General features: G+C 48.8%; 2 protein-coding genes across 2 annotated transcripts in view; one reads left to right on the top strand and one right to left on the bottom strand.

Annotated features, from left to right (window-relative positions):
• Positions 1-18,397, top strand: part of LOC105733377 (stimulated by retinoic acid gene 6 protein-like) — a 433,741-nt gene that overhangs the window by 353,152 nt on the left and 62,192 nt on the right. The window contains exons 8-9 of the mRNA XM_064379820.1: positions 1,553-1,795; positions 2,414-8,042. The gene's annotated coding sequence lies outside the window, so the exon portion shown is untranslated. The remainder of the gene's footprint in view (positions 1-1,552; positions 1,796-2,413; positions 8,043-18,397) is intronic.
• On the bottom strand, positions 230-14,877 carry IGFBPL1 (insulin like growth factor binding protein like 1). The gene is made up of 4 exons (XM_021671501.2): positions 14,430-14,877; positions 4,638-4,747; positions 3,774-3,890; positions 230-1,780 (listed from the first exon to the last, which is right to left on the bottom strand). The coding sequence occupies exons 1-4, from the start codon at positions 14,875-14,877 to the stop codon at positions 1,631-1,633; spliced, it is 825 nt and encodes a 274-aa protein (XP_021527176.2). The 3' UTR covers positions 230-1,630.

The raw sequence follows: 18,397 nt of genomic DNA, 5'->3' as shown, positions 1-18,397 counted from the left end.
AAGGAACTCAAGACCCAGGCAGCAGTGATGGTCTTAAAATCCTTAAAAAGGATTTTTGATGGTATCCTTTTGATGTATTGACACCCCAGAATCATTTCTGCCTCAAAATATATGTATATTTAAAAATTATATATATTTAAAACTGGAAACATATCTATAAAAAACAAGTCATGTATTACCAGGAAGACAATTTTAAGACCCAATGTCATAATTCGTTGTTGAATTCCTATTTCACAGTTTTACATTTTCATAGTTTTCTCCTCATTTCTGGGACCTCTAACTATTTACGTATACACCTATCCTTCAACCCTAATGCCACTTCCTCCACGATTCTTCCTTCATTTTCCCCAGTTCTAAGCTGCTTTTCCTACCTTACCATCTCTTCCCATTCCCTTAACATCACATTCCTTGTATTATAATGATGTCCACTTTTTGTTTTTCTGTGCAGCCCCTACAGACCAGAAGTAAGGCCTTGCACATGGAAGGCTGCAACAGTAGTGGCTAAAAGAATAATATGATTAAAACTGTGGCAAAATCCTCCTGCTTTTGAGAAACCCTATCAGACTTGTTTCCAGTTTTTCCTGTTCTATTAAGCACCTGTTGATTGGCCTTGGTGATGGTGCCTGTTCACCACTGCTCCCCGATTCCTGTAAGAGGATCATGCAATCCCTGCCCTTTGGCCTCTGGCGAGTGAAATGCACATCCTCCCACACCATCCCCACTGGGACCACTCCTCCTCTCCAACCCAGACCTATTGATTGGTCTGTAAGCAGGCAGGACACATCATATCTGAGCAGAAACTTTAAATGCAGTGGTGTGTGCAGCTTGGCCATGGAATGGACGTGTTCCACACTGGAGCTGTTCCTCCAGCAGGGTCCTGAATGAGGGGACATATGGGACAGGGCCACAGCCAGCTCACAGCTATAACATGGAACATGAGCAAATGATCAGCATCTGTGGCTGTGATACAGCAAGGTTTTGGGATTTTTATGGAGCAAAAACTGGCTTATAAAGTGATTCCTTTCCAGAGTTCCCAGTTCACCTGTAGGCAGGGAACAGATGCAACCCCAGCTGTCACCTGTGTGACTACAAGGACTAGGAGACCCTGGCCAGAGGGATGCAGAGATTCTCTCTGTCCCCACCCACAAGGAGATGTGCTGCTAAGTGTTGAGGACAGGAAAGCAAGGCCTGAGCTCTGGGAAGGAAGCTCAGGCATCCTGAACAAAAGGAAGCTCAGGCATCTCCTTTGCGGGAATATTTTCACATGGATGCTATCACAATGACACTATCTGCTACCTCTCTCAGTGCTCTTTCTAAAAGAACACAGAGGAAATATTCCCTCCAGCCTCAGAAACAGGAAAATACATCTGGTCTTTTTATCTCATGGACACGCATCATATTCATGGCTCTTGCCTTTACATGCTAGGAAGCTCAGAGGGAGATATGTGCAGAATATACCTGATGCTATTGCTCATGTTAGTACATTCCTATTCTTCTTTTGCTCTCTCCCTGGTTTCCTCCATTTATATATTTTTCTTCTTTTTAATTACAGGTCTTATAAGCCACCTCAAATATCTCATAATATGGATGTAAAATACTGAAAATGACTTAGAACATGTACATTTCTCCATCACATGCGGTCATCAGGAGCTGGGAAGCGGAAGCTCCTATATTTACTCAGATCTAGAACCGTCACCGTGCTGTGGGACTCAGCCTCTCCCACCACGTTGGCTGCATGGCACTGGTACACTCCCTCATCCTCTTTTCTCAGGGGGTTGATCTAGAAATACAACAGGCAAGTTTATACAGTTATATAAGGTACAGTAAAAATGACTTCCTTAGTTAGTTCTTAATGCTAAGTTTGCACACTTCCTCCTTTTCAGAATAAGGTAAAATGTGCTCTATTTCTCTCCTTGCCTTGGCTGCCAAGGAGCACGGAGCTAAATTTCCTTCCCAGGGACCCTCTTGAAAGGCACTTTCCCTATTGTGGCTCTCATCTGAATGATTCCTTTGCATACTGGCCTTTTACTGTGAGCTACCTGGACTTTTTATTAAAGGTGCAAGGTATAGATTATTTGGAAAATACCTCAAGTTAAAAGAAGAACAAAAATCTACTGATCAAAGAATGATCCACAAAGTATTCCCTATAGAGGCAGCCTCTACAAAATACCACCAAAGATAACCTCTTTTCCCTGTCTTTTCTCATACGAAAATGGGGGAATATGCTTGATATGAAAAAACCACACACCCAACTGCAATCCCCATCTCTCAGCTGGGTGGAGAAGAGTCACCAAGCCTCCCAGAGCTGTGGGTGGAATGAGGATGTCGTCCTTAGAGAGCACCCCGAGGATGCTCACGGCCAGGTCCATAACCAGCTCACTTCTCTTTTGCTTTCTCTTGTTACAACCAACAGCTTCCATCAATTACAAATCACACTATGGACCATGCAGCAGGGTATGCACACCAGCTCATTTTAAACTCATGCCAGTCGTGGGGAAAGGGTGAGTATTATGATCTTCTTTTTACAGGAGACTCACAGGTAAGTCACAGACTGTCAGGGCCACAAAGGCCTTCCGAGGTGATTCAGTTTGAAGCCCTCTTTTAACAACAGTGGAAATGGAGGCTCAGAAAAGTACAGTGACTGACCCAACATGGACCCCTAGCTCCTCATTCCGTCACTCTTTCAAACATGTGGCATTCTTCAGCAAAAATGCTGTGAGTGGCAGGAAAGAGCTCTGGAGGAGGACTCGAACGTGCCCTCTTCCTCCTTTACCAGCGGGTGACGTGAAGCAAGTGTACTAGTTTCCTTGGGCTGCTGTAACAAATTGCCACAAGCTTAGTGCCTTAAAACAAACACATTTATTATCTGCAGTTCTGGAGGTCAGAAGCCCAAGAGGGGCTAAAATCAGTGGGCTACAGTCAAGGTGCCGGCAGGGCTGCATTCTTTCTGAAGGCTCTCAGAAGACTTGTTTTCTTCCCTTCTCCAGCTCCTAGTGGATGCTGGCACTCCTTAGCTGTGGCCCCTTCTGACATCTTCAAAGCCAGCAATGGTGGGTCAAGTCCTCACAACAAATCAATTCAGTCTGCCTCTGACTCTTCTGCTTCCCTCTTCCACACTTTAAGACCCACCTTTAAATTGGCCCGCCCAGATAATCCAGGCTAATTTCCTTATCTTTTTGTGTGTGTGTGTTTTTGAGATAGAGTTTTCTTCTGTCGCCCCGGCTGGAGTGCAGTGGCATGATCTCAGCTCCTCCGCCTCCCGGGTTCAAGTGATTCTTCTGCCTCACCCTCCCAAGTAGCTGAGATTACAAGTGCCCACCACCATGCCCGGCTGATTTTTATATTTTTAGTAGAGACGGGGTTTCGCTATGTTGGCCATGCTGGTCTTGAACTCCTAACCTCAGGTAATCCGCCCACCTTGGCTTCCCAAAGTGCTGGGATTACAGGGGTGAGCCACCGTGCCCAGCCTAATCTCCTTATCTTAAAGTCAGCTGTTTAGCAACCATGACCTCCCTCCCACCGACTTGCCATGTAACATCGTAGGGTTCTAGGGGTGAGGACGTGGACATCCCTGTGGGGCCATCACTCTGCCCCCAGCAGCAGATCACGTATGTTCCCAGCAGATCTGCAACCTGCCCTGCTTGCCTCACAGTTACTGGAGGGGCCAGTGAGAAATGGGTAAGAATAGCTTTGAAACATGTAATGTGTTGTTGAAATATAAAGGATGGCTTATAAGGGTCAGTCGATAATATCCAATAATCCTAAACACTCACCAAAATCCAGGCTGTGGCCTCATGGTCGGAAGGGCCCCCTCGCACCTGGACAGCTACATTGACGTGGTCCCCAGGCAGCTCCTCCAGCGCTTGGGTGCCCTCAGGGGACTGCGTGATCTACAGGGGACATAAACACCAGGAGGGGGCTTAGAAAAAGCATTTCTGGATAAAAACCGTCCCACAGGCTTCCTCATTCTCCTCCTTCCTCCTCCTCCCATTGACTCAAAGACTGAAACCCTAGCACTGCTCATTCCTATGCGAATGACATCAGCCATTTTTTAAGCCTACTTGTACATATAGACAGCACGCTCTGCTGGACAGCAAAGACACGAACATCACCACTATCCCATAGAAGGATTCAGAATTTCAACACCTGTCTGAGGGCTGTTGACATCAAGGGGACAACATATACTGTGATTCTTGCCAGTCTCTGAAAAACTGGTCTTTAGGAAGATTTGGTTTTAGAATAGAACTGAGTATTCTGCCACCAGCCAGGTCTGTCTAAAACACAGCCCTGAAGTGAAGTAGAACTTACACACACACACATACACACACAGCCACTGCAGCTGATGCAGACAGGATAACAGCAGAGCTTTCTGGGTCCCTAAGTGGCCAAGGGTGTCAATGGCACAGGAAGGGTTGCAATGTCCCCTTCTAAGGGAAGAACTTTGGGGTAGAAGTTTCGAGGCAAAGGAGTGGTACAGAAGGTCTTTTCTTCATCCTCTGGCCCACCTATAAAGGCATATATACAAACACACTTAAAAGAAAAACACATTTACCACTCATGTCTTTCTGTTTCTCCCTGTCTCTTTCACACACACACACACGTGCACGCGCAACACAAGAGTTCTTGGAGAGAAATACCTTTCTCCATGTGATGACTGGGGTAGGCGCAGCCCTCACTTCACAGGACAGGCCCACCTGCGCCCCAGTGACGTTGTGAACACTCCGGGGAGGAACAATGACCACAGGAGCTGGGAAGAGGAGACAAGGGGACATAACCTTTACTGTGCTGGGTTTCAAGCAACCCACGTCTAAACTCCCCAGCCCACTGAGAGCCTGCTGGAATGTCCTGACAGGAGGGGAGCTAGGCAGGAGTCATGCTAGGGCAGGGTGACCTCCCAAAGTCCCCCAAAGCTGTCTGTGGCAGAGCTAGGGCCTCAGTGCTCCCTCCCAGGGCCCCTTTCAGGCTCCAGCTGCCGTCTGCTATAGCTCAATCAAGAGACATGGCAGCCGACTCCGAGAGGGGCTGGTGTCACACCACCAACGGCAGAATCTTCTAACAGATGGGCTTTTCTCCTTCCATGTGGAGGGCGTTGGGAAGAAGAATGCCAGGCAGAACAGCTGCATACACCCTGGAGCTCAACCCCCTGCGGTCCATTCAAGATGCCCATTTGCATGCACAGAGCAAAGACTCCCCAAGCCTCCCCACTCCCTCCACCTCCTCATCCCCAGAAGTTGACCCCCAGCCTGGGCAAATCAAGCAAATGTGGTTCTAGACTACCAGAACGTGATGGAGAGGGAGGGGTGTGGGCTCTCTGGACAGGACCTGGTGTTAGACGTTTCAAGCTCCTACTCCACACTCTGTCTTCCTCCCTGTGCCTGGCATCTGCTCTGCTCATGCTGGCCTGGAAGAATCAAGGCCAGGCATTTCTACCTGCTCTCACCTGCACTGGACAGCAAGCTCAGCCACCCCGGCATCCAGTGCCACAGTGTCTTGGGCAAGGTGCAGCGTGGAGGCCTGGCTGGGGAATGCTCGTACCCAGCTGTCATCTGTAAGGTGGGGATCACACCCCTGCTTCCTAGGGCAGTCGAGCTGATCTAACCATGGAATGAGCGTGGAAGTGATAGCTTAAGTTAACGTGATATGCAAGTGAGGGCCAGGAGCAAATAGATGACTGGATGAAGAAACACGTGACAAATCAAGGAGCAAACACGTTCATTTCCAGGCCACCAAACTGCAAAGTCTAGAACTCCTAGGGCTTTGCCTGGTGACTCAAGGACAGCCCTGTTGTTATCCATAAGCCTGCACCTCGGTAAGGCTGCAATATAAAAAGAGAGCAAAGGGAGGAGGCAGAAGGCAGGAGGAAGGAGGTGAGGGACAGGGTCGCATCACACCCAAACACACAGGAGCGTCAAGGTACAGAAAGGAGACTAGTTTGGCCCCTCCAGACAGACCAGGAAGTAGACCCTGTCAAGCTGGTGCCAAAAATTCTCTGGGAAATCGTCTTAGAGCCACAGTCTCAAACTAGAGGAGCTCCTTAGCATCCCAATTCCCCATGATTCTGTGCCTGACCATGTATGACATGCTCACCCAGCCTCCATTTGCAAGCCTCCAGGAATGGGGAACTCACCACCTATGGAGCCAGGCCATTCTGCCTTTGGAGGGCTCCACTGGTAAAAAGCACATCCTCACCTAGAGCTAAAGCCTGTGACTCCCACCTGCTGATCCTAGGGTTTCCCTCTGGAGCCCATAGCCCCTGGGTGCCCCAGCACCCCTCCGGTGAGTTGAATACAGGCTGCCTTCCCCATCCTGGGCTGCTTTCCTCCCCCTCTATCTGATCCACCCACTCCTTCAGCTGTGCCCATCTGAGGGCCCTCTGAAGGGTGGTGCCCAACCCACATGCCTGACTGTCACCAAAGCCCCTGGAACTGAGATTCTAGATGTCTAACATTGCCTGACAGCCACAGAAAGCCACAGCACTGAGCTCTCTAGCAGGAGATGTATCTGTGATGACAAAGACAGTCTAATTTATTCACATTGTCCCGCCAGCGTCTCCTCAACCACACAGGCACTGGGATGCTGCCTCCAGCAGAACCCTAACTGGTGTTCTAGTGGCTCGCTGTGGTCACAATCAGAAGGACCTGGATACCAACGGGATACTCAATCAGTGTGATTTACTTTTGTTCATGTAAAGTCAAATTTTAACTGATTTCATCAATCCCTTCAGGCCTAAATGAATAAGCCAGTAAATCACAATTCATCTCTCTCTCCTCATGTTTCCATTTCTCTATCTTTCAACAACTACAATTAAGAAAGACTGGGGCCGGGCGCGGTGGCTCATGCCTGTAATCCCAGCACTTTGGGAGGCCGAGGCGGGTGGATCACGAGGTCAAGAGATCAAGACCATCCCGGTCAACATGGTGAAATGCCGTCTCTACTAAAAATACAAAAAATTAGCTGGGCATGGTGGCGCGTGCCTGTAGTCCCAGCTACTCAGGAGGCTGAGGCAGGAGAATTGCCTGAACCCAGGAGGCGGAGGTTGCGGTGAGCCGAGATTGCGCCATTGCACTCCAGCCTGGGTAACAAGAGCGAAACTCCGTCTCAAAAAAAAAAAAAAAAAGAAAGACTGCCTTAGAAATACTGTCTCTGCAATTGATTTTGTGGCAGAAAATACCAATTTTTTTTTTTTTTTACAAAAGAGGCCCTGCTTTTAAAGGGACGTCAAAGCACATTAAAGGGACATTTAAATTTTTATTTATTTATTTAAAAATTTACAAAAAGCACAATTTATTCTTTCTGGTGTGCAGTTCTAGGTTTTGACAAATGGATACAGTCATGTAATCACTACTACAGCCAAGATACAGAACAGTTTTGTGACCTCAAAAAATTTCATGATGCTCCTGTTATAGTAATACTTTTTTTTTTTTTTTTTTGGTCAGGGCCTCATCCTGTCACTCAGGCAGGAATGAAGTGGCACAATCACAGTTCACTGTAGTCTCAAACTCCAGGGCTCAAGCAGTCCTCCTGCCTCAGCCTCTTGAGTAGCTGGGACTACAGGTGTGCACTACCATGCCTAGCTAATTAAAAAAATGTTTTTTGTAGAGATGGGTCTTGCTATGTTGCCCAGGCTGGTCTTAAACTCCTGGCCTCTAGCAATCCTCCCATCTTGGCCTTCCAAAGCACTGGGAATACAGGCATGAGTCACTATTCCCAGCCCTGCTTTTAATTTTAACATATCTGATTTTAAATTTAAAATATTTGTATCCATAGTAGCTCTTTATGATCAATAACTATCACAGTACCAGTAATAACAGTAATTATGCCGTCAGCTAGCACAGCGCTCACTGTCTCCTGCCTACAGGTATTCACCTGTTTCTCTCTCCAGCAGTCTCACCAACTGCCAGATGGTGGTGCTGCCCTGGGTTACCCAGCATTAAAGGGTGCAGTGAGGAGGCTATGAGCCCAGCGCTCTGGCTCCAGAACCGAAGCTCTTCTGAACCATTGTGCTAACACCACCCTGCCTTTTCCCTAGAAGACCCTTCCAGGTACACTACCCTTTAATCCTTACACCAGCCCTGTAAGGTAGCTGCTTGCATCCCCACTTTACAGATGAGAAAACCAGGACTCAGAAAGGTGAAGTGCATGGAGGAACAGGGACTCAAACCCAGGCACCATGATTCCATTGACTTCCACACTGGTTTCTAAAGTGGAACATTTGTTATCTATATGGTCTCTGTTCCAGAGTAAGAGATGAGTTGCTTAGGGATTGTGTTGGGGGATCCCCAAGACAACTCTCCAGTTCAGTGATGTCCTAGGAAGACTAGGAGGACTCACAGGACTCAGCATGTAGTGGTAGTCAGGCTGTGATTTATTACAGTGAAAGTATTTTCCCATCTGGCAAAATCAGCCAAGGGAAAAAGTCAGGGTGGGGGAAGCAGGCACAAGCTTCCAAGAGCCCTCCCCATGGAGTGACAACCATGCTGTCCACTGGAGACGCTCAAGAGGGACTCGGTGCCCAGGGTTTTTATTGGGAGCTGGCCACAGATGCACTCTCTGCCTAACTGAATACCAAAATTCCACACTCTGAGAAGGAAAGCGGGTGTTCAGCATAAACCACGTTGTTTGTACAGTTCAGGCACAGTGAGCCACTCTCATCAATTCTGAGAATAGTGGAATCCCCTGAAATCTAAGTCCCCAGATACCAGCCAAGGGCCAACCTTGCCAGCAGGTCTTTCTGAGGATACGTTCACAGGCCTGTCACATTAGCTGTTTTCTACACAACAATGAAACACCCCAAACATCACCCTCAGGGAACAGCTCTTGTGAAGATACCCATAGCATAAGCAATGTATCCTTGACACCAGCAGGACACTTCTAGTCCCTACTATCTCCAAGGGCTCATTCCAGCATGGCACTGGAGTGTTCAATGTCATGACTGCCACCTCAGGCAGGAAGGACAGCGTGGTGGGCAGGGGTGGAAGAGTCCAGGTTCAAATCCTTTCTCTGCCAGGTCCCAGCCTTTGCCTGTTTCTTCTTCTTTAAAAGGGGCCCAGAGGCCGGGTGCAGTGGCTAATGCCTGTAATCCCAGCACTTTGGGAGGCTGAGGTGGGCGGATCACCTGAGGTCGAGAGTTTGAGACCAGACTGGACAACATGGAGAAACCCTGTCTCTACTAAAAAAAAATACAAAATTAGCCAGGCATAGTGGCACATGCCTGTAATCCCAGCTACTTGGGAGGCTAAGGCAGGAGAATTGCTTGAACGTGGGAGGTGGAGGTTGCAGTGAGCCAGCTATTGCACTCCAGCCTGGGCAATAAGAACAAAAACTGTGTCTCAAAAAAAAAAAAAAAGGGCCCAGGAATCTATTCCCTCCCCAGCCCACTCCCCAAAGGCTGCTATGAGGAACACTTGCAAAACCCCTTACGAACTGTCAACTCTGCAGAGGGACTGGAGGACTCAGCAGGGTGTGCTGTCCCTAGGCAGTCTCCTCTAAGGCGCCTTGCCTGCATGAGACCCTCTGGCCTCAAGTGAGAGGCACCAGGGGCTATGACTACAGCCCTCGTTCTGGGAAGCCAAGCACATACTGTTACTGTTGCCAGAGCTGCAGTGCTGCTGGAGGCACCAGGGCTTTCCTTTCTACCTTTGACAAAAGTGATGTGACTTGCAGGAGGAAGGATGGCTTCTGGCTAGCCCAGCCTGCAAATGTGGAAGCTTCATCCCCCTATAGCTCTTCCTTGCTGATACTGGATTCCTTCCGCTTGTGCCAGCAACAGCCCTAGAATTTCAGGGATGGCACAAATCCACCCACCCAAGGGCTAACCATCATGTAAGACAGATAGTCACCCAGATGCACATGGTCACAGGAGGCAATACTGTGGGGTGAGCAAAACAGTACCAGAGGGAGACTCAAATGCCCAGGGGTCTGGCTGCCAACCACTTTAGCTTGGGCAAGTTGTTAATCATCTCCTCTATCTGCAAATGATAACCACCACAGCCCCACATCCTCGAGGTGAAGGGAGAAAATGGATGTGACTGCGTTATTAACTGTGTGGATCTGTACAAATGAAAGGCATCAATATTGTTATTATAGTGTGTGGTGATCTGTCCCCCTACCTCGTCAGTTATATTGGTCGTTGATGGCTGGAATGAAAAAATCTTCCCAAATGCCCCTGAGATTTCTTTAAAGTTAATGGTGCTAGGGAAAGAAAGCGTATCAAAAGTCATCCCCCAGGACCCCATCTGCTTGTATTAAAAAGCACACAACCAAAGAGTTTAATAATCAATGCACTGAACAGCCCTGATAATTTATGCTAATAGTCACGTTATGATGTGGAATGAGAAACAGCTTAATCCTGCTCCCTGCAGCCTCTGCCTCAGATCTCCTCCCACAGCATGAAAGGCTTTTGAGCACAAGCCCCTTCTTTGTCCCTCTCACAAAGTGGCATTCGCTGCCTCTCCTGGTTACCTGGTAACATGCACTAGCACAGACCTAGGTTTCTAAGTGGAGCTGGAATTTCAACCAAGGTGAATTTCCTGATTCAAGGTCTCAGGAGCTCACTGAAGCTGCCAGCGCTCAATGCCCTGGTGGGTACTGGCTGGGACCCTGTTCCTATCTAATTTATCATTCAAAACATGACATTAACTTGCTGTCTGTAGGACCCCAACCCACTCCCAATGTTAACAAATAGGGTACACACACTGAACACTCCAGCCTTTTAAAGTAATGAGAGCAATCATCATCATCACAATACTAAGGCCATACCACTTTACCAGTGAGAAACTGAACCAATAATTCAGAATGTATTGAAGACCCACATATGAATAATTCTTACTGTTTCTTACTGTTGGAAATTGCTTTTTCGCCACCATCTTCTTTTTTTTTTTTTTGAGACAGGGTCTCGCTCTGTCTCCCAGGTGGAGTATGGTAGCATGATCATAGCTCACTGTAGCCTCGAACTCCTGGGCTCAAGGAATCTTCCTGCCTCAGCCTCCCAAGTAGCTAGGACTACAGGCACAAGTCATCATACCCAGCTAATTTTTGGAATTTTTTGTAGAGATAGGATCTTGCTGTGTTGCCCAGGCTGTCCTCGAACTCCTGGCTTCAAGCAATCCTTCAACCTCAGCCTCCCAAAGTGCAGAATGAAGCTTCCCCCTTCGGCCTGGCACCCAAGGCTTGCAATGGCCTACCTCTGTCTGCCTTTCCCAAACATACTACCAGGCCTCGGCCCTATCGGCCCACTTGCACATCCACCAAAGGGCTCCCACCTCTGAGCCTCGGTTCATGCTGTGCCTCCTCCTTGCCAGTCTTGGGATTCTCTCCCCATCCTTCAAGGCTCCTCTCGGGAGCTTTAGCCCGGTGCTAAATAGAGGGACAAGCAACAAACTTTGGGAAAAATAGGGAGGTGGATCCAGATTGAGAAACCCTCAAGATTCAAGGCTGGCTGGTGCACAGCACCTTCCTGATCAGGTTGCTAGCAGGCTAGCCTTGAGGCGCCCATCTGAAAACAGCCAGACAAGCCTACCCTGGAGCCCTGTCTCAGCTGGGACCAGCCAGGTGGCTCCAGGGAATTTCTTTCCATGTGCATCAGCTTTCACGTCTATTAAATGAGAAGGAGACCTCCCCAGGGCAGTTGTAAAAATTGTGTAAAAAGATGGGTGCAGCCCAGGTATGGCATGTCATGTCTAATTTAAGCACTTTGGGAGGCTGAGGTGGGAGGAGTGCTTGAGGCCAGGAGTTCAAGGCAACAGTGAGCTGTGATCATGCCACTGTACTCCGCCTGGGAGACAGAGTGAGACCTTGTCAAAAAAAAAAAAAAAAAAAAAACATGGATGCAAAAGCAATTTCCAACAGTAAGAATTATTCACATGTGAGTCTTCTGTACATGTGTGCAGATCAAAGGATTGCTCTCATTAGGAGGCAGTTCAGGGCATTTCAGGGCATAGGAGGAAAGGGCAGAATTTAAGCCTGAAAACTGCTTCCCCAGGCTCTTCAGAGGCATGTGTAAGGACCCTTCCCACACTGTGAGCAACATAATACTTCCTGAGGCCTCATTCCATTAAATCTAGGTGCTTGGGAACTGAAGAGTCAGGAGGGGTGATTTTCTCGAAGCAGAAACAGCCCCACTCTGACTCACAGTCTGTTTTCCTTCAACCAGCATCCCCAGGGGCATTGTTAAAAAACGCTCCGGCTGTGTCTTCTGAATAAAAGATGGCTATAGGGCAGCACAGAATGAGCTGCTGCCTGGGCTAGGAAACGTCCCCTGTCCACACCTTCATGCTTTATCCCAGACACAAGGGCAGGGACCACGCCAGCACTTCAGGACAGAAAGTGACAGGCCAACAGCGCCTGGTTCTGTGGTGGATGACACAAAGGCTGGTGCAGAAGGAGGGCTGAACCCCAGGGAGGCTTGATGCCTGTCACTAATGAGATCATGAAAAGCCATCCTGAGTTGCTTCTGTGTGGCCCCACAAACATCTTTCTTCCCTGGGTCTGTGCCTGGGGTGGGCCTCAGAGCCCATAGATCAGAGTGGAGGGGCTGTCACATTTACTTGTCATTTGGTAATTTTCAGTGAATTAGGGGTGTGGAGTTTCCATCTGCCATCTGGCCTCACTCTGGTAACTATGGTAACCACCATCTGCCTGACTTAATACTATCAAGTCCTGTGCCGAAAGACTACTGGACAGGGTGTTGGATCTGGGAGCTGGTCACCCTTTACTGGTCATCCTGGACAAGGGCTCTGACCTTGCTGGGTCTCCATCTCTTTCTCTGAGTAACAGCAGATTTGGTCTGAATGTCTTTAAGGTGCCTTTCTCTTAGAAAGAGAATCCCACTCTGGGGACAAATAAGCTGAGACCATCAGCACCATTTAGAGTCTGGGGACCTGGTCAGCATTTCTTGTCTCCTGCATGTGGAGTTAAAGTGTTACCTGTCTGGAGACAAAGAGAATTGCCCGTGAATTAACTGCCGAGGAAAGCAGATTATAAAAAAGAGTGATAGGAACTAGCAAAAGGAAAGAGACAGGTCTGTTTAAGTGCCACAGGGCAGAAACAAACTGTTCCAAGTGAAAGGGACCTCAACAATGACTCCACTGTGGCTGATATGGCCAGAGAGGGGAAGGGACCCATCCAGGGCCACTCAGGGAGCCAGCAGCAGCACAGAGGCACCCCCAGCCAGCTCTGTCCTCCACGGGGAGTTTCAGCTAGGAACAGTCAATGGTGATTTTTCTGTGCCCAACCAGCCACACACTGGTTTTACGTTTTCCAGGACAGGAGGCTTCCCACCCCATCAACAACCCATTGCATCTCCTGGACTCAGGTACATCTACCTGAACTACTTGAGGGGAAAGGCTACTAGATACTTCATAAGGCTTAGAAAGGTCTTACCCCACCCTAAGCTTCTTTCCTGAAGCTAAGTCATTACACTGACTTAGGCACTGAAGTCTGGACTTGGTCGCTGGACTCAGGCCAGAATTATTTCCTAGAAGCCTGAACCCCAGGCCAAAAGCCAGGCTCTTTGGGACTCACTCACCACCTCACTCACCCTAAACTCGGCACTGTCCGCTCCGTGCAGAGTACATATGAGCGCTTCTCCAAAACGTAATGGGTAGGCTATGCTCATGCTTAGGAAGCTGGTAAAGCAGGGTGCTTCGCTGGACATCCCTGTGCTAATGTTTTGGTTTCTTTTTGTTTGGTTTTCAAAAGGTACATAAAGAGGGTGGGCAACTATGGCACTCAGAGATAATTTTACTGTAATGTTAATGAAGCTTAGGTTTCTAAGTCCCTAGCATATCATAAGTTTCTAAGTCCCTGGCAGTTCTGTTCCTTTGCTTAAGGCAGGACTCTCCAAATTATGTATGTTTTAGGACCATGAGACCTGGGTCTGCCCGGGAAGTACCACAATCTTTTCAGATCTTAGGTCTCACTTTTCCTGGATGGAGCTCCCTCAGCATCCCAGGTCAGCCCCATCCCACACCTGAGGCCCTGGCGCTCTGGTGCTATGGCCTGGTGACTCCCGAGTCCCCACTCTGGAACTCATCTTCCTCCCCCATTCTCAACTTCCCTTCCTCCCCATTCAAACAACCCAACGGGAGCTGGATACCTGGGAACTCAGATCCCCCTCCTTAACTCCCAGTCTCCTGCGGGGCAAACATACCATGCCTACAAATAACTGACTGCATCACCAAGTACTTATGTATCAAAAAGGGCAGCAGGCTCACCAAAACTTCGACTACTACGGTGAGGATTCTGGCCTCCAAGGATTCTGGCCCCAGTCTCTCTGAGCACAAGGAGAAATAAGAAATACTGCTCCCGAAGGGGAAACTGAGTCCCAGGCAGCACCATCCGCTACTGGGCAGGGGGTGGTCCTTCGCTCCACATCCCAGAAGGTTAGGGTCTCCTCTTCTCTACCCACCCGAGACCTGACCCCGACTCACCGAACTCGCAAGGGCCATCGCGCGCCTTGTGCAGGTGACCGAAGTGCGTGCGGGGAGTGTGCCGGGCGCGCAAGCGCAGCGCGCAGACGCTGGGGTACGAGCGGCCGTCGGAGCCGCAGACGGCGCCGCGCTGCGCGCACACGCAGAGCCCCGTGCCCTCGGGCGCCGCCCCCGCGGCCTGGCTCACGCACACCAGGCCGGGGCCACAGCGCGCGCCGGCGCGGCCCCCGCAGCTCGCGCCCTCGGCTCCCAGGCAGCGCACGCAGCAGCCGCACTCGTCGCGCGCCGAGATCCCGTGCGCCGGGCAGCTCGCGGGCGCCGGGCAGCGCTCGGGCCGGCACGGACCACAGTCGGGGCGCCGGCCGCCCGCGTCGCGGAGCCCGAGGCTCGAGGTCAGCGGCGGCAGCAGCAGAAACAGCAGCGGCAAGAGCAGCGACAAGCGCGGCATGGCTTGCTCCGGGACAGCGGCGGCGCCTCTGCTTTGCGCTCTGCTCGGCGCCCGCCGCGCAGCCACCGCGCCCTCCCCGCGGCCGCTGATTGGCCGGGCCTGCACCGCGGGGCGCCCGTAGACCGCTGCCCCGGCCCGGGACCAGCGCGGTGCCTGAGGCCCGGGGCTCTGAGCTGGAGGGACGCCCGGAGAGCAGCTCTCCGACCTCCGTCCGATTGGATTCTTGGGAAAACCGAGACCTAGTGAAGGCGGAAACTTGCTCGAGGTCGCTGTGGTAGAGTCAGGATTGGATAATCGTACGGTCTCCGGATCCAAGGCTGGCTGCAGATAGTAAGCCCGTAAATCCTCACAGAAGGATGTGTTATTTAATTTAATTTTGCCTTAAGTAGTTTTTTAAGTTTTATTTTATAAGGAGACTATATGGTTTAAAATGTCAGATTTCACATACACATCTAAGGATGAAAAGAGGGTTTCCCTACCACCTTGTATCCCAATTCTCCAGCTAGGCTTCCAGAGGCCACTCTTACTATCGTGTTTTTGCGTATTTTTTCAGAAATGTTCTCTATGCCTATAAAAGCACGTGTGCCTATAAAAGTCCCTTACTTTAAAACACACACACTGTTTCTCTCTCACACACAGTAGTGTGGCATACACCTTAGTCTGCACTTGGTTTTTCCACTTAGAATATTTCACAGTTTCCCCACCTCTTGTCGTCTCTGAAACTGGGTTTCTCCTACAATTAATGGGAGTGTAGTTCATTGGCTCTGTGAGTGTGTTTCTTAATGCTACATAAAGTCATGGTGCATCTCCGTTCACAGTGACTTTGTTGTGATGAGATACGGTGATATATTCTGGACTTCATATAGAGTGGCCTTTGCACAGTGTTTAGTTGCAGTTATTTAATCAGTTGTTTTCCATCCTTTTGTTGATATGAATAATGCTCTGATGAAGTCTTGGTGCACAAGGGTCAGTGTATCTGTGGCTTAGTGGGGAATGCCTGTTGGAAAGACGCAAGTTCTTACAGTCAGTTATTCATGCCGCGCCGCTGTGCCTTCTCTCGGTCAGGCTCTGTGCACTCATCCTGCCCAAGTCCTGGCACGGGACCCAGACGAAAAACCTAAGAGTCGTGGCTGCTGGGATTTGATGTGTTGCCAGGTAAAGGCATGGGATGGAGGGAGGGACTCGCTGACCAGGTTTTTTGGGAGACTTTTCCTGCCTTCACTGGCCACCCCTCATTTGCCTTGTGCTGTATTGTTTTTTCTTTGCTGAACTCCTAGAGATGGAGAAAGCCTCTTGCCGCCTGGGAAGACCAGCTACAGCATTTTTGTGCGGGGTTCATTTTGCTTTTCAAGCCCAGTTCCTTCCCAGTTTGCAGGCTTCTGGGAGATGTTTTTATCCCCAGAAAGGAGCCTCTTCTGAGGTCACTTTATGTGGTGATCAGAGGAGGTCATCTGCCTGGTCCACCCCAGGCCTTACCTTACAATCAGCCACACAGAGCAGGGGTGGTTAGGCACCCTGCAGGGGTGGTGGGAAGGAATACATATAACAGCGTTAGTATTGCACTCAGCGCAGCTCTCAGTACTTACTAACGATGATGACTTTCAACCTGGAGGCTGCTGTCTTTACCGGGAGTGGCCTTTTAAAGTGCTCTCACTCCTTGACCCCTCTGTGCGCTTCTATGAATGTGTCCTAAAAAGATGATCGCTGTGTGTGAAGATTTTGTCCTAGAGTTGGTCACTACAGCAAAAAATTGTAAACCACCTAAATGCCCACTGAGAGCATTCATAAATAAATTATGATACATCTAACAATAGAGGATTATGTAGGCATTAAAAATGAGAAAGAAGATATGGGTTAATAGAAATGAAAACATGTTTATAATACAGCGTTTAGTAAAATAGCAATTATGAAATGCACATCTAGTGTAATAGGATATTTGTAAATATGTGAATATGTAAACATGCAAAAATTTAAGATTGTCTAACGATGTGAAGGAAACACTTTAAAAAAAAAAGAGAGAGAGATGCTATCTCATTCTGTTGCCCAGGTTGGAGTGCAGTGGCATGATCACAGCTCACTGCAGCCTCAAACTCCTGAGCCTCAAGCAATCCTCCCCCATCTCCCAGCCTCCTGAGTAGCTAGAACTACAGGTGAGCACCACCACACCTGGCTAATTTAAACAATTTGTGTTTTCTTTTTTTAGAGATGAGGTCTGTTAAATGAACAAAGCAGGATTTGCAAACAGAAGAGATAAGCAAACTCCATGCTGGTTTTCAGGGACAACCTTCCTGATAAGTTCAAATTTTCTAATGGTTCATAGTTGTCCAAAGAGAGATTAGGCTGCTCCAGAGGTAGTGAGGTCCTTGTCAAAAGAAGGAGTTTAAGAAAGAATCTTGGCAAGGAGCAGAGGGGGGGTCAGAGAATTGGGGTCAGGGGAGTTGATCTTTAATTACCTCACACTGAGCCACCATTCCCGAAGTACAGTGCCTGACCCTGAGACTTGGACTGTTCAAAACATGGTCATGATTGAGAAATGTGTACAGAAATGGTGTGCCTGCTTTTTATGCAGACATTAAAGGAGCAATAAGTGAACAGTGTCATTATAATGAAATTAATGTGTGCTTAATGAAGGTTAGGATACACAATCTCACAGAGGTACATTTACATATGATCTACATTCCTTTTAATGGTAGGAAGAGCATTATGTATGCATAATGACTCTTTGAGAATTGAATCAGAAGACTCATTTTCTAACACTCAACCTGTGGCATCAAAGCCCCTGTATCTGGGTGGAGAAAACATTCCAAGACTTTGAAGGTGATCAGTTGTGTCTATTTCCTTTTAAAATTGCCCACAAGCCCATAGCCCAGCAGATACATTAGTTCTTTTCCATCTCTCTGGTTCCTAGAGTACCAATTAACACTGTGGGCCACACCTATGGGCCCCCTAAGACAATGGGAGAAAGTAGGGACAAATTCTCCAGTCGGGAAGGGGGTTGAGGTGCCTCTGTTGTCTGGCAGGTAGAGAGATCCCACACATGCGGGTGAGTAATCAGGCAACAAGGATGGGTGTGATTTTCTCCTCTTCAGCTTCCAGCCTGAACACAAACACAACACAGGGGAGACTAGCCAATGCCCCGTCCAGAGCAGATGTATGCCCACCCAGCAGCTGCTGAAGTGGACATGAATGTCCCATCCATTCATTCCTTTCTTGAATGTAGAGATAAATGACAGACGTTCTCTGTCCTTGGGGAGCTTCCAGCACAGAGGAAGAGAACAGGAGCTCAGGTGAGCAAAGGCCACTCCATAAATAGGCCAGGGATTTGAACTTCAAGCTTTAACAGTCAGGGCAATCATAGATGGTCTTCCTCCCAGCTAAAGGAAGGTGAAAACCCTGTCTCCAGACCTCTGGTGGGCCATTACAGAGCAGAAGGTGAGGTGGGTTTCTAGAAGGAAATTCCCTAAACGACAGATGGGATTTGTAGGGAGACAGATTTCACTTCAATACTGTGTGCAAGGGG

The sequence above is a fragment of the Aotus nancymaae genome, unplaced genomic scaffold (genome assembly GCF_030222135.1).
Source record: "Aotus nancymaae isolate 86718 unplaced genomic scaffold, 86718_ANA_hifiasm-v0.15.2.pri h1tg000003l, whole genome shotgun sequence".
NCBI lineage: Eukaryota > Metazoa > Chordata > Mammalia > Primates > Aotidae > Aotus > Aotus nancymaae.
The sequence above is the reverse complement of the archived record's forward strand: the minus strand, read 5'-3'. Positions and strand labels throughout refer to the sequence as shown.

Excerpts from the sequence above, each read along its gene's own strand:
- IGFBPL1 (XM_021671501.2), bottom strand. The coding sequence starts at position 14,877 with ATGCCGCGCTTGTCGCTGCTCTTGCCGCTGCTGTTTCTGCTGCTGCCG. Across the intron at positions 4,748-14,429 it reads CGATGGCCCTTGCGAGTTCG|CTCCTGTGGTCATTGTTCCT; the intron begins GTGAGTCGGGGT and ends TCCTCTTCCCAG. Across the intron at positions 1,781-3,773 it reads AGGCCACAGCCTGGATTTTG|ATCAACCCCCTGAGAAAAGA; the intron begins GTGAGTGTTTAG and ends TTGTATTTCTAG.